Source organism: Mesoplodon bidens (genome assembly GCF_964165515.1).
Source record: "Mesoplodon bidens genome assembly, chromosome: 4".
NCBI classification, from domain to species: domain Eukaryota; kingdom Metazoa; phylum Chordata; class Mammalia; order Artiodactyla; family Ziphiidae; genus Mesoplodon; species Mesoplodon bidens.
This window is the reverse complement of record NC_138160.1, coordinates 135425666-135442285: the sequence shown is the minus strand read 5'-3', so window position 1 is coordinate 135442285 and position 16620 is coordinate 135425666. Positions and strand designations below refer to the sequence as shown.

General features: G+C 38.8%; 1 protein-coding gene across 2 annotated transcripts in view; it reads right to left on the bottom strand.

Moving 5' to 3' along the window:
• The window catches only part of ITK (IL2 inducible T cell kinase), a gene marked incomplete at its 5' end in the record, with an annotated part of 66023 nt that extends 52994 nt beyond the window's left edge, over positions 1-13029 (bottom strand). For both annotated transcript variants that reach the window (XM_081232905.1, XM_081232906.1), the window contains one exon: positions 12892-13029. In XM_081232905.1, coding sequence (XP_081089031.1) covers positions 12892-13029 — 138 coding nt within the window. The remainder of the gene's footprint in view (positions 1-12891) is intronic.
• Positions 13030-16620: the final 3591 nt, after the last annotated feature.

Here is a 16620-nt window from a genome sequence, read left to right as displayed (position 1 = left end):
GAAAAGAAACAGGACTATACTCTCATACAGTTTCCAGACTCAATTTGGGATCCTCTATTAAAATTATGAATGTGTTTTCTCACAAGAAGCTATTAAGAGCAGATACTCCTGGGAGTACTTCTGGGGATTGGGAGTAGGAAGAAGAGAGACTTTCTTTTCACCTCATATCCTTCTATACTGTTTCACTATTTTACCATGAACGTGTATTTCTTTTATTGTATTTAAAAGCAGTTAACTAAAAAAAATAAATAAATTTCCCTTATAGGATTTATCCTATGGAAACATTTGTTCAAAATATAAAGACGTAGGAAAATCCTTGTGGCATTATTTATTACACTGAAAAGTCTAGAGACACCTAAATATCCACCAATAGACGAACGGTCAGATTAGTTATGGTTCATCTGTCTTATGACCACTCTGTAGCCATCAACAAAGAGTAAAGCTGGTCTATACGGAGGGGAAATATATATATATATATATATATATATATATATATATATATAAAATGTAAAAAGTAGGTTTAGAACAATAGGTGGAGCATCATCTCATTTTTGGGAAAAGAGATAATAAAATATATATTAATATGTTCAATAATCAAAGAAATAATACAAGAAGTAACACTGCTATACTGGTTCTCCCTTGTGGATGACACTATGGAAGACTTTTGCAGGGTAAGTTATATATTATTATAATATTTGAAGATTTTGCCATGAGCATGTAAATTTACTAAGCAGAAAAATAAAAATACTATTTTAAAGCAGTCACACATTTTAAAAACACCACACTGTAATACGGGTTTGGCAGATGACTATGGGAGAAGGCCAAGTGGTACACATCAAATGCTGGGTGTGCAAAATGACGCAGCTGTTTGCTTTTATAACCTCATGACCCCTTTAGCAGTCAGTGGCAGCCAGGCAGCACCTGCCACCTGCTCTTCTGTATCCATGGAGGTTCAAGTTCATGACATCTCCTCTCCTGCTCTCCTTGAGTGCTAGTCATTTTCTTTATAGATTAATAAACAGCTCTGTGTGCTTTTATGTGGTGTATTTGTCTTAGAGGTGATGCAACGATTGAGGAATAATTCCAGCCTCATTCTTCTTAGCAATGATGTTAGTGATCTTAGCCTTAAAAAAGCATTGTTCATTTAAATTTGCTTACAAAAGTGGGTAGAGAGAAAAGGACTTAATGTGGAAATTAAGAGCAAGAACTAAGTGGTACAGAGTAGACCCTGAAGGTGTCCTGCACATTTTCTCTCTCAGCATCTCTGGTCTTTGAATGCTCTTTCAAAGCCCTCCTTCTTTCCAATATAGGGCATATTAGATTTCGAATGAGTTTGAAAGAATGTATTTTTGAATCTACTTTTCGAGCACTGGCGATTCAGTAGCCATACTATATAAATGGATAACAACTTCATTAGATTTCAGGAAATAACTACTTGCATAGAGATGATGTTCAATTGATTATTTGTTACTTGGTTGATTGAGGGAACAGCAGCTAGGACCAAGTGTGTAGCAAAAAGTAATATTTGTGGACTCCATGACAAAACTCTTAATAGAAATGATTTGAAAAAGACATCTAGAATGATTGGCAAGTGGATAACAATTTCTTGACAACGTAGAGGTAAGTTAAAACTAGCCTGCCCAAAGGTTTTAGCTAATAGATAAAGAGCTCCTACAAATTATTAAGGTAGATACTAACAACATTATAGAAAGATGGGCAAAAGGGATCTAAACTGCTCTTAAACATATGAAAAGATGCTCACTGACTATAATAATAGACGTGTAAATAAATTTTACTGATATACCAATTTTTAAGTCTGTCAGACTTGCAAAGATCAAAACATATGATAATACTGTTGGTGAGGTTTTGAGAAAACAAGAATGTTACACGTGGCCCTGGAGAATGTTGATGGGTGCGACTTCCGTGGAGAATAATTAGGTCATGTTCAGCAAAATAACAGATGCTAATATCCTTTGACACAGCAATCCCACTTCTAGAAATGTTTTCTATAGACTACAGCTTCCCAGCCTTGGCACTATTAACATTTTGGGCTGAATAAATCTTTGCTGTGAGTTTGTCCTGTGCATTGTAGGATACTTAACATCCAACATCCTGGCTCTACCCACCAAAGCCAATAGCACCTCCTTCCCCAGTTATGACAACCAAAAATTTCCAGACGTTGCCGATGGTGGGCAATATTGCCTCTGGTTAAGACATATTCATACATATAGAAAGTGAGATACCTATAAGGTTATTCATTCCTCGTTGTTTGTAATGACAAAAAAATTGGAAACAGACTAAATGTCCATCAAGATGGTTTTTTTATCCATACAACAAAAAATTATGCAACCCCCACCCAAAAAAGAAAAGAATAAAGAAGCCCCTTGCATATCAGTATGGATTGATCTTCAAGAAGTATTGCTAATCAACCAAAAGAAAAGTTAGGAAGTGTATGTAGCATATGCTACCATTGTATAAAAAGGAGGGAAAGAAGGAAGTTTATTTGTATGTATATATATAGGCATAAAGAATCATTGGAAGAGCTGATAAGTTGATTATGTTGGTTGCTTTCAGGCAAGGAAGCAGTGTGGGATCAAACTACAACGAGTCCCTAATCCTAAGGTAAGTTGTTGCTTTTGTACTTACAGCCGCTGTTGTGACCTTGGGCAAATTGCTTAACTTCCCTGTGTCTCGATTGCTTCCTCCCTAAAACAGAATTTGACTTTTATCTTCTTCAAAGAATTGTGAGGATAAATGAGAAAAATCCATAGGAATGTGTTCAGTCCTCTCCTTGTGGTTATTGTTGCAGGCTGCTCTTGTTGATATTGTTGTTGTGTTGTCATTCAGGTAGGCCCGCTGAGCTAACAGGAGCATTCCTACTGGTCCCCACTCAGGACTTCATTAGACAGTGTTGGAAACTCACCAATGAGTCCTTGCCCCAACTCTCCCTTCTCAGTCCCCATGGCTTCTATTACAAGACTTCTCAGACCCAAACAAGCCTAGATCTGGAAGTATCCATTGTAGAACACTTAATTCCAACTTTAATATTTGTCCCAGATGTCTGACCTAAGAAAAGGTACTTAGCCTTTCCAAGCCTCTGTTTTTCTCATCAATACAATGGGGATAACAATAGGACCTACTGCATGTGGTTATTGTGAATATTTTTGATACGATACATGTAAAGCTCTTAATCTGGTGCCCTGAAACACAGCAAGGACTCATTAGGTATTGGCTCATATTATTCTAAATTTTATGTTGGTTACATTTGAAATGACTGCCTTCTTTTTTAGGGTGCATTCTTGGGTTCATGCCTGGATTTTGATAACATGGTTTTTTATCAGCCATACAATTATTAACCTTCTCTTAGCTGTATTACTTCCTGGAAAGATTTCCATATTTAACTAATCTCCATGTCTATTTGTGAATTCCTGATATCATTGGTAGTGAGATACAATCACATAGTTTCCACTTCTTTTGAGCTGGTGGGGTCTTTAGAGATCATTCAATCCAACTTTTTATGTTAGAGATGAGGCTTCAAGGTGAAATGACTTTCTAAACTAGCTGTTATCTTTTCATTTCTACTATTCAATTTACAGCCTGGGGAGACTGAGGTCATAGAATTGGAAGCACCTTGGTGATTATTGCAGGTCAAGGGTAAGGCCAAGAGGGTAGGGTTCTGGGCAGCCTCCTTGTTCTCTCTTCAACTAGAACACTTCTTCTGCTTCACATATGGGAATGGGAATAACACGTGTAATTTTATACTAAAAGGGGGCTCCAGGCTTTAAAAAGTTGGAAAACTTTGATCTAGTCTAATCACTTGATAGTATGGACAAGATAACCAAATCCCAGATAGAAGAAGGACTTGACCAAGGTCACCCAGATTAATCAGTACCAGGTCCCCATTCTGTTAAGCTGCTGGGTTGTTGCTTTCTCACCTTATCTCACTTTTCTAGAATTACAGAATTACAGTCTGCTTGAGACTTTCAGGCCCTGAGGCCCTATCTAAAGTTAGAGCTAACCTCTACAGAGCAGTCAAAAATGGCTTATGTTATACCTTTCTGCATTTCATTTGCTTCCTGATAAAGAGACTTGATGATCTAACCCAAAGAGCTCATTCACGTGAACCTTTCAGACCCCCTAAGATGATCATCTAGGGAGACGAATATTTTGCAGAGTAGGAGGCTTTTTGGCACCCCTTCAATCCTACTATGTAGGATGGGTTCATCTACATATACATAAGACTGATTTTAAATCAAATTATCTTGCCCATGTATAAAATATTATATTTTTGCCCTTTCTCTCACTATAACATTTAAAACCTATCAAAATAGTATTAGATATTTGAAGATCACCACAACAATGGGATTCTTTTGTTTTCTTATTAGTTTCTTCTTAGAAACATAATCTTCTCCAATGATTCTGGTAACTATTGGTGGCCCCATGCATTGCTTCAATCTCTTTGGAAGATTATGTAGCAACAAACGGTAGAGATCAGAAAATGCTATCCCGTGACACAGTTATCCCACATAACTCTATCCTAAAGAGCCGATTTTAAAAAGCAGAAAGTTCTATATTAGGTATACTGTTATTTTTCAGCATTTTCACTACACCTGAAAACAACCCTAATGTCAAACAATAGATGATAGATAAGTTCGTCGATGTGTTCAGTACAGAAAATAGATAAGTACATCTCTGACATGAACCACTTGATTATTTAAAAAATCATATATTTGAGAAAATGATTACTTTGGAGTACATGAATGGAAATGTATCTACAAAAGAATAATGGAAAAAGAATAAATGGAAAAATATAAAATTGTCATGCATTATGATTATAACTACACGAAATTTATGTCTGCATGAGAGTAAAGATCATTCTCACAGAGGCAGTAAATTGATGTTTTTAGACAAAAGGGTTTTGGAGAACGATTGGGTGTAATTGTTTCATTAATTTTTTTAACAGTGTGGAGGTGTGAAGGTTCACTGCTCTGTCTCTGGAGATTAATTGTGGATTTAACTGGATTCTAACTTGTTTTCAGTCTTTGCTGTTAAAGGCCACCCGAGCTCAGTGTGAGTCTGAGGTCCTCAGTGTTGGTACACCAGGTGCTTTTCCACCAAAGCGTGGAGTGAGTCTAGACCAAGGATGAGTCTAGACCAAGTATCCCTGGAAGAGGGATGCTGTAAGCTATAAGAAAGGGACTCTTGAACTCTGAGTGTTCAATTGTCTGTTCCTAACACAGGCCAAGGCTTTTTCTACCTTGAGGCTTCGAATTGGCAGTTCCTTTTGCCTGGAATGCTCTCCTCCATTTCTTAACTTGACTGGCTCTTTCTCATCCTTCAAGGTTTACCCTGGATAGAAATTTCTTCTCTGACCACTCTTCCCACTCAGCCCCAGCAACTACTTAGTTTTTCCATAGAACCTACTGCAATCTGTATCTGCTCCCTATATTTATATACTTGCTTGTTGTCTATTTCCCCCACTAGTATGTAAGCATGAGGTCAGACACCTTGTCTCTATTACTTACCACTGTATTCCTAGTCTCTAACATGACACCCTGCACATAGTAGGTGCTCAGGAAATTTTGCTGAACAAATGAGTAAATCTATATATATCAGAATAGAAACAGTTCCCTGATACAGTGTTAGGTTAATAATAATAATAATAATAATAGTAATAAAGCTTTGGTACAAATATATGTCATTTTAGAGAGAAAAGTCTTATATTTGAATTTTTTATAATATGCAGGTATAATTCTGTGACTTTTGAATATCAAAAAAAGGAAAATATAATGAGAAGTCTACTTATAAATAACTCTAGGTTAGTGGGAATTATATGGCAACATAAGAGTTTGGATCAGGTTCTTATTCCATTAAAATACTGACAACTTTCACTGAATTTCAAGGAACTGAATTTTCTGTGCATGGGAAACCATGTCAGACCTTCCATTCCCTCCTCTGGATCACTTTCAGTGAGGCTCCTGGGTCTTGTGAAGGCAAACCCAGACGAACCTCTCAATGAAATTTATGTCCTGGAAGATAGACTATTTTCTGTAGGCCTAAAAACTCATTTATGAGTGGAAGAATTTACTACTAGTTAGTTAGGGAAATGGGGAGATGAGGACTACTATTTGGGCCTTGAAAATGTGAGAAGAGCTTTAAACTCATTTTCCATAGGGTCCATTTCTGAGTTTGAGGTAAAGATATCATATATTACACGAACCTCATGGTTTAAGAAACTAAGCTCTTGTGCTTTCCAGTGAAACCTTTCTTCCAGACTGAGTCAGGAACTAAGCCCTCACACTATGGTCTTACCCTGTGGCCTATTTTTACTGAAGAAACTGATTAATGGATGTACTAGACCCTGAGCAGTAGGAATTGAATCTAATTTTAACTTGGGAGTATTTGCCTCTAAAACAAGAATTCTCTATCCAATGGCTATCTCCATAAAACATCAGCATCACATCAGACAAGTAAAAATCAATTCACAAAGAAATGCCATTAATGCAGACATCAAAACCGCACATTCTTGGCTTTGAGTGGCCTGAACTGCAAAGTACTTTGCTTTGGATTCTTACTTTTCTTTGCCTGATTAGGCAAGGCCCACATTTTTAGCTCCCAGATACTCTTCTGAATTCAATTTGAGTTATGTGACCTTCATTCATTCCCTGGATATTTACTGACCACCTACTATGTGCCCAGCACTGTACTAGAGGTTACAGGGATGAGCAAGGCAGTCAGTCGCTCATGGACGTAACCTTCCAGTGGACGTAAGACAGAAAATGAACAGGGAAGCACATCAATAAACCCAATAAATAAGTGCAGATATTGATTACTGAAGTGTCTATGGACTTTAAAAGAAAAGAAAAAGAAAAAGGATTCCGGGAAAATACTTGAAGAGTTGGGAAACAATAAAGAACCAACCCTACAGAAATCTGGGTTGTTCCAGACAGTGGGAACAGCTAATGCAAAGACCCTGCCCTTGCAGGACCTAAAAGTGAGCGCCCCCTTAAGTGTATCTCACCCTAGTCCTGCTCCTGTACAGAGGCCCTAGAGGGGGGCATGGCTTGGAGTGTTCAAGGTTCAGAAGGAAGTCAGATATGATGGATGAAGGGATCGGAATAAATGAATCTGAAAGGCAGGTAGGGACCATGGGTGAAGAGTCTTGTAGGCCATAGTTGAGGATTAACTTAAATACTCTAAACATTCATGGAGGGCTTTAAAGTAGGGCATAATATCTGATTTCTCATTTTAAAAGTCTATTCTAGGTGTTGCATGGCTAGTAGATTGTAGGAAGCCTTGAGTGTCAGTGGGAGCTGAGCTGGAAGGCAACTCAGTCATGTAGGAATGAAGTGGAGAGAGATCACGAGTGGTGAAAGTCTCAAGCAAAAGTGCTCGGGTAGCTCTGAGAATATTATCTACCAAGGGTTTAGCTGTAAAAGGGAAGGAAGGAAGGGTAAGACAGGGTGGACGGTAAAAGAGAACAGAGTTGCTTGGTTCTTTTAAAAAGAGTTGGGAGGGGGGACTGGCCTACCTGCTGGTTTCTACGTGTCTCTGACCCAAATCTTAAGACTCCAACCTCCTGAATTCTCATGGCTAGCCATGATCTGCTGCCTCCAGGGAGTCCTAATTACTTACTCCTGCACCCAGGAATCTCCTGTTTGAAGTCCTTTATCACTTGCTTTGTTCTTAACTCTTTTGGTGTTGAGCCTTGTTCTGTTAGGGGTCCCCGTGTGTAACTCTAACCTCTCCAACTGTATCTATACATTCCTCCTTCCCTTCTTTTCTTTCTTTCGCAAATAATGAGTGAATAATATGTACCAGGCACTGTGGTAGACCCTGATGATGCCATCCTTAGCAAATTGGGCACCAGCCCTTGTAAAACTTACAGTCTTTACAGAGGGGGATGACATCAGTACAATAATCACATTAATAACTAGGTAATTACAAATTTGGCATGCACTTTGAAGAAGAGTATGTGCCACTGTATCAGAGCATAAAAAGAGGAGATGACCTAGGCTAGGGAAATGAAGGAAGGCTTCCCCAAGCAAGTGACCTTCAAAATGGGGGGGTCTTAAAGTTGAAGAAAATCTTATGTGTTTGGAGTGAGATGGGAGGAAAAGGAGCATGAACTGAAATGGAGGAGACCGTGGGATAGATTTTAGCATCCCCTCTCAGGGTAAAGGGAGAACCACTGAAGGGACATGCCAGCTTCTGATGAGGGTCATCAGGACATGATCACAGTCACCATGTGAGAAGCTCACACTGGCTACTGTGTGGGGAATGGAGTGGTGGGGGGCCGGTGGAGTGGGTGCAGGGAGACCATTAGGAAGTGGTAGCAATCCCAGGTGAGAGATGCTGGCAGCTTCCCAAGAAAGGTGACTCTAGGAAATGGAGAGAAATGGACAGATCCTAGAGGAACTTTCAGTGCCCAAATTCAGACACATGGTGGAGGCTCCCAGAAGTGAATGAAGACAAAGATTTGTCCTGGGGTATATGTGGAAATGATAGAACTCACATAACACATTTCATTGCAGAAGACCTATGTGGCATGGTTGCTGATTTTCAGGACTGCCCTTTAGGTGGAGGGCTCTAGAGCCAGAAGGCATTACGTACTTTGTAATAACCCAGTGGAATCGCCAATTGCCTATGAGCAGCAACTGTTAATAGTAATAAGAACTGTTCAACAGTGAGGCTGTGTTGGCTCTGGAGACATAAGGGAGTTATTTAAATTCTCTTTGCCTCAGTTACATGCTCTGTAAATTGAGGTAATGATAGTCCCTAACTTACAGGGTAGGTGTAAGGATTAGATGAAATAATTCATTTAGCACAGTGAATGACACATAGTAAGTACTCAGTAAATATTAGTTACTATAATTATTAGAATAATGGTAACATTCATTTCATTAAAAAAACTTAAGAAGGAATGTTTGATCATTTTAAAACACGTAAATAGCTTTATAGAGGGTCACACAGCCTTCAGCAACCTTTGCAAAGCCACACAGCTCTTAAGTGGTAGAGCTGCTCTTTGACCCAAATCTGTTGACCCCAGAAGCTGTGTTTTTGACCACTGTGCAATAATGTTGCCAAAAGCAAGGAAAGGGGATCCTCTCCCCAACTGCCATCTTTAATTTAGGAAGGATGCATATTATAATAGATGTTTCTGCTGCTAGATCAGACTTTGGCTAAAGGGAAGTGTCCATGAGGAGTGGTGGCCCTATCCAGACGATGACTAGAATGGTGATCTTGACTGTTTTTCCTGTCCTGTGTAAGTGGTAATGGCTCCCATGCTATGGTAACCATGGAAAACTTGTTTCCTAAGGTGCAAAGAGTCATTAAAATTGGGAAACCTTTCCATTTCTCCTGAGGGCCTTTCAGAAGATCAAGATGGTTGTATTAGTACCAAGCTTATAACATACTTTTCTCATGAAATACTCAGCATTGAGTAGTGTTGGGGTCCTTACTTTTCAAATAGGAAACAGAGGCTTAAAGAGGCTAAATGTCTTGCCTGAGATCCTACATCTAGAAAGTGATAGAAGCAGCATTTGAATCCAGCTGTAGCAGATTATTCTGGCCTCACCATTCTGTGACACTTGTCTCCCATCTCATGCTTACTCAAAGTACCTGAGGCCCCCGCCCCCCATTTCTCTCTTTTACCCCTAAAAAGGATCTGATATCAGTCCTGTACAACTAAGCACGTTGTTCAGTAGGTGACTACCTCTCCAGAGTTTATTTTTATTTAAGCCTGCCCCTGCCAGTGGTGTGCTGGAGCCTGCTTATGTTGGCCCACATAAGAGCTGATTGCTAAATTTTCAGGAGTTCTGTGAGCCAGTAGACTTTACATTGGTAGTTTGACATTGGTCATGATGGGAGTATTTACTCTACAGAAATTGGCAAACACCACAAACAAAGGCTCTCCCATATTCTCTACTGCCATTACCACTACAATGATTGTTAGACATTTACCAGCATACCACTGGGCCCTCATCTTTCCTTGTCCTTTGTTAAAGAATGTCTGGCAACAGGGATCACTTTGCTTAGAAATTGGCAGGCACAGGGGAGTGTCTGAAATCACTCCTGGTGGCCAGTCACCACCTGACAGCTCCACGCTTCTTTCTGGCCCACTGCTCCAGCATGACAAAGGAGCTTCCCGGCCCCACAGAAAACACTTGCACATCTCAGTACTTTGAACAGGCATCTGACATCAGATCTAAATTCATGTTAAATTAAAAGACTCAGTCAGTATGTATTATAATGACAATGGGCATGGAAATTTGAAATTAGAAAAAAACAGACTTATTTTGCAGAACTACAGTATTTGTTCCTGAATATGTAAAGGATTATTTTTATATGATATCATAAATCCACAGAATTTTAGAGCTGCAATGAACATAATTTTACAAATGAGAAAAGAGAAAAAGAAGCTGAGACCCTGAGAGGGGAAATGTTGGCCCAACATCACACATCTCATGATGCATGTATGTCTCTACCCACACAGTTATATTTAGTCACAGAATAGAGGGAATCCAGGACCCTGATGTTAGCCCGACTTTGAAGAATCCTTGAATGTTTCCCTTCATTTGAAAATGATTATATTATGCCACCCTGCCAGCTCCTTCATAGATATAATGATGATACAAATAATAGCTAATTTTTACTAGATGCTTACTAGATGACAGGACTTATGTTAAGTGCTTTATATATTAAGTTGAACTACGTATATGAAATTGCCAATATTTGATCTTTTTTTGATCTACCAAATGGTAATTTCTAATAGGTCAATCTAAATATGTTCTCTCTAAATATTCACCATTTTTCCATGAAGTGAATACTATTATCACACCCATTTTACAGATGGCAAGACTGAAGCTTTAATTTAAAAATAAATGTAAAAAAGCTTTCTTCCCACAAGTGTTATTCTTATTTATGGGCAATGAACAATGTACTCTTGTGTGCAAATCGATGGCCCTAAGCAATGGAATGTACATAGAACATAAACAATAACACCTGACATATCTTCCCTTTCTCAGTGACCTTGGAAAATTTTCTAATCAATAAATTTCTGTACTATTTAAAGAAATGCTTTTTAAAATGTTATTTATGAATATAAAGGATAGACATTAGAAAATAAGAAATTTGATGTTTGTGCATTATATATCTGCTATATCCTGCATGGAAATGTTAGAAACTATAGCTCAGGGCTCCCCAGAATGAATTAATTGTCCTAGAATTTTCATAATGCCTGAATGAAGAAGCTGAGTTACTTTACAACATTGTCTACATGCAGATTATAACCAACAAAATTCTGAATCAAGACCATTTGGTTGTATGACTATCTGCAAATAATATTGTACAGAATTCACAACCAAACAGTTCAAAAAAAGCAGTTACACTCAGAAATGGTCAGTACTACGTACATGAGATGATGCTATGTCAAGTGTTGAGTCAGGAAAGAAAATTAGTGAAAACTGTAAAATGGGCTTTGAAAAAAATATTTAAACATAAATGACTACTCTTCAAATATGAAACCAGAACTTCTAATGTCCCATTCACAATAGAAAAAAAATTGACTGATGCCATGTGATTAATCAGCTCTAAATGATGAATTCTCCAAGTTGAAAACTTGGCTATTGGCCCTCCATTCATTTAGTCAACAAATATTCATTAAATATCTACTACAAGGGCCTTGTGCATAAGTAATTTCATATTATTCCCAATTGATTGGCTGATTATTATCAGTAAGCATCTGCTTAAGATGAGCATGTCTTTTCACCTCTAAAAAAGAGGCAGTATTATTTCACCTGCAACTTAGAAGTCTAGGAATCCATAGGCTCCATTACCCGGCCTGGCCTCTTTCAAGTCTCCATCTCATTGAACACTTCAAAGCCTGGCTCTCAAAAGACCCCAAACTCATGCCTACACTTACTAAGTCAGACCTCAGCCAAGAATCAGAGTGCCTTTGTCTCTAAGTGACCATCAAGCACCAACGTTGTTTCCCCTACCTCCTTGATGATGGAAAAATAATATAATGATATAGTAAGGAGGCAAACATGCTTCGAAAAATTGCTGAGAAGGGCTCTACAAGTGCTACTTCATAGAAACAAAGGAAAGAAGAAAGGAATGTTGTAGGTGGTATTTCCAGTCCTTTCATTTTATAAAGAATGAACCTGATGCAATAGGTAGAGACATTTGCCCAGGCTAACTCACCTAGAGAGAAGTGGAGTTTGGTCTCCTGACCCCTCTTCCAGTGCTTTTTGTACCAAACTACATTGTTATGATTATTAGTGTTGCACTTATTATTATTGATGTTATGGAATATAAGACTATCTTTAGATATATAAATACTGACTTAGCTAAGCAGCTGTAATCTTCTAGATAAGAACTGCTGTTCTATACTGCATAACATTTTGTGTGTGACAGTCTCTTGGGAAGTTCTCCAAGGGATGAGGAGGTTTACCACTGGGCTTCGCAAATTCTAGACAATTAAATGCCCAAGGATCATTATTCCCCATGTCAGGTGAGTGATGACCATTGAGACAAAACTGAATCCATAAAAATGTTGAAATGGGACCCATCACTTAACCATTCCATTTGCCACATAAAATATTATAATTTAAAAGTCAAACTTAACCTTGCAGGGGAAAGATAAGCTAATGAATAATAAACTTACTCTTTTACAGTTTTTAGAACTGAAATCACCTAATACAATTAACCCATCTCTTGACTTTTCTCCTTGCTCTCTTCCAATTACTCTTACTGTACTTTTTAGGTTGTTATAACAAGTACATCTGTGTTTTCTGTGTTCTTATTTTATTCTATGTATATCTTCATGAGTCAGCCCAGTCTAACTATAAAATACTGTTTTAAAAAGGACAAAACAAAGTGCTCACATACCCCATGACGGTCCTCAAAGTATGCCAGGCTGGTTTTGGTTAAAACAAAGAATCGAACTTTAAAGTTCGAAGGAGAAGTTCTTCTCTTTTGTTGGGATTTCTTGATGAGCTGTTCTTCCAGGAGGATAAAGTTGTTCATGATCCAGTCCTTGAAAAGAGATGCACCTTGGGCATCACCTCTCAACACAACCAGAGGAAACAGCTTCAGGGCAAGGAATGAGTTGGAGAGGCAGTTGATCTTCAGAGAGTTGTTCAAAGGCAACTTGCCTCCAATGTTATCTCTCTACCAACATTCAGTCAACATTGCAGAGCTTCTCTTCTGATGTCAAAGCCCACAACCACATCCTTTCAAAATTCAGAAAACTATGAAGCGTAAGTAAAAATTATATATACCCTTTGCTGTACGGTTTAGAGATGATATTTTGAAGAACCTCAGACTCAAAATGATATGATGGATTAGAGTTTAATCTTCATAGTCCCTGCTTTAGCCCGTCTAACGGTTAAGGCATGCAGCACAAGGGGTAGAAACGTGGACTTTAGGGTCGATGGACAATAGTTGGTGTGTTAGTTTTCTGTTGGCTGCTGTAACAAATTATCACAAGTTTAGATGCCTCACGAATTTATTATCTTACAGTTCTGTAGTTCAGAAATGCAAAATGGGTCTCACTGGGCTCAAATCAAGATGTCAGCAGGGTTGTGATCCTTTCTGGAGGATCTCTAGGGTAGAATCTGTTTCCTTGCCCTTTCCAGCTTCTAGGACCACCCGCATGCCTTGACTCTCAGCCCTCTTCCTCCATCTTCAAAGCCTACAACAGCAGGTCAAAATCTTTCATCTCATACAACTGTAACCTCTTCTTCTGCCTCCCTCTTCCATATTTGAGATTCCTTAAGATTACACTGGGCTTGCCTGGATGATCTAAAATAATCTCCCTATTTTAAGATCTGTTTATTAGCAACCTTAATTCCATATTCTACCTTAATTCCCCTTTGTCATGTAAGCGAACACATGCACAGGTTCTAGTGATTAGGACAAGGACATCTTTACCTATCACAGGTTGGCTTCTGGCTCCACCAGCTAACTAACTGTGAGACTATAAGCAAATTACTCAAGAGCGCTGAGCCTCAGCTTTTTTACCTGTGAAGGGGAATAATGGTGTCCCTATATGTGAGGCTAGTCTCTGGTTTCCTTGCCAGTCTCATCTCATACCTCTCTGCTCACACATTTTCACTTTAGCCCTCATGCGTGCTTCTCATGCTGCTTTAAACATCTGCTCCCTTTGCCTGAAAACATCTTCTCTCCCCGCTTTGCCTGCTTTAACTCTAAATTATACTGCTAGTCTCAGCCATGTCACTTCCTCAGGGAAGCTTTCCTGGCTTTACTAAGTCAAATCCGCCAATTATATATGTAGAGGGCACCTTATGACATACCCCTTATGACAATTGTCATTGTACTTTTTGGAGGGTGATTTTTGGATTAATGTTCATCTCCCCCACTAGTCTGGAAGCTCCCTAATGGTGAGGAAGACTATGTGTGGTTTTGCTCACCATTACATACTCAGCAACCATCACGGTGCCTGGCACATTAAAAGGATGTTTAGAAAAATGTGTTGAATGAGTAATCACCAAACTGAGTTGGACAATTATAAGAGACAATGGGCATAAAACACTTAAGAGAAATATATTAAAGTTTACTATTTTGTTAAATTTAAATAAAAGCCCATAGTAGTTTGTCTGTGCTACAGAGAAATGATTGCTTTTCCATCACAAAACATAGTGGAAGAGCAGAAAATAAGTAAATCCTTCAGAATGGCATAATAAAGTATACATGAGCTCTGAAGACAGACAAAATTACATTGGAATCCCAGCTCTGTCACTTACTAAGCTGTTTCTTTGAGTGAGCTACTTACCCTCGCTGATCCTTGGTCTCTGTGAGGGTCCTTTTGAAGACAATCCCATAAGCTCTGTGAGTGGTGGATGCTAGTCATGTATCTGGCCTTAGAATTACGGTATAAAGTATCATGAGTCCTACTTCTAGCATGAAGTAAATAACCAAGAAATCTCAGTGTAAGGAGAGATGGCATATGCCAGACAGGGATAAATAATGAAACAGAACAATCATTATTGCTGTATAGGAGTGCAATGATCTAGAATTTATTTTTTTCATGTGAATTACCAGACTACAGCTTAATTTTGTCTCATATATTGGATGCCCCAGCATAATCAAGACACTCAAGATTGTTGGGGAGGGAATACTTTAAATGATTTCCCCACCTCCATTCTGAGATTTTAAGATATATGTGTGGAAATACACTGCCCCAAAGAGGTAGTATTTCTTTTCTCTCCTGAATATGGACTTGAGACAGGGATTACTATTTTCTCCAAGTACCTATTCTCCCCTTCTTCCCAGGTAACAGACTCCCTGAAGGTTATCTAGGCATCTGGCCAGCCAGAATAAAGATTACATTTTTCAGTCATATTAACTGTATTCTAGCTAATTGAACAGGGCAGAAGTTATGAGCACAACTTCAAGGAAATGTCCTTAGTGGCAATCATCATACCTTTTTCATTCTCTTTTTCCTGCTTCCTGCTAACTAGAATGTGAATGTGAAGGTTGGAGCTAGAGCAGCTATCTTATACCTTGAGGTAGAAATTGCATGTTGAGGTCAGTGGAGTATAAAATAGAAAGATTCTGGGGTCCTGATGACCTTGGATCCCCCTTGCAGCCTGGGAGCACTTTTTCTTTAATGTAAAAAGAAATAAAATTTTATTTTCTAAGCCCCTGTTATTTTGAGGTTCTGTCACAAACAGTAAACCTAATTTTAACTAATACAGTGCATTTTCAAACTAGACTGTAAAGTCCTTTGAAAAGGGTAGATTTATACCTGGTTTGTTCAGGTTGAAAGATTTATAGACTTCACAAAGTATTCTCATGTGGGAAAGCAAAATGTCATCAGTAGCTGTTGTAATAGGAGCCTTTCCTTTGCCAAGTCTCCATGGAGTGTAATTATAAGTAATTTTATTCTCTCTCTCTCATAGCACCTTCAAACCCACTCGCTGGGATTGGTTTTTGTCCTCACTTAAACATAACCTTAAGAGACCCAATGTTGTCCCCATCACTCTTAGGAAAACGTGTAAAAATAATCCCTTTGTTTTGTTTTAAAGTCCTATTGGGAATTCCCTGGTGGCACAGTGGTTAAGAATCTGCCTGCCAATGCAGGGGACACAGATTCAATCCCTGGTCCAGGAAGAGCCCACATGCCGTGGAGCAACTAAGCCCTCGAGCCACAACTACTGAGCCTGTGTGCCACAACTATTGAAGCCCGTGCACCCTAGAGCCCACACACCGCAACTACTGAGCCCACACGCCGCAACTACTGAAGCCCACGCGCTCTAGGGCCTGCGTGCCGCAACTACTGAGTCCACGCACCTAGAGCCTGTGCTCTGCAACAAGAGAAGCCACCTCAATGAGAAGCCTGCACACCACAATGAAAAGTAGCCCCCACTCACTGCAACTAGAGAAAGCCCATGCACAGCAACGAATACCCAGTGCAGCCAAAAATAATAAATAAAACATTGAAAAAAATTCTAAAAGAAAAACAAAAAAAAACCTATTGATAACTTTTGGAGGATGCTGGAAAACCAATTTATTATTCTGTAAACTGCAAAACAAAGAGAAAGAATAAAATATATTTCCTATTTTTCCTGAAGAGCCATATCTCAGTTTAGTAAT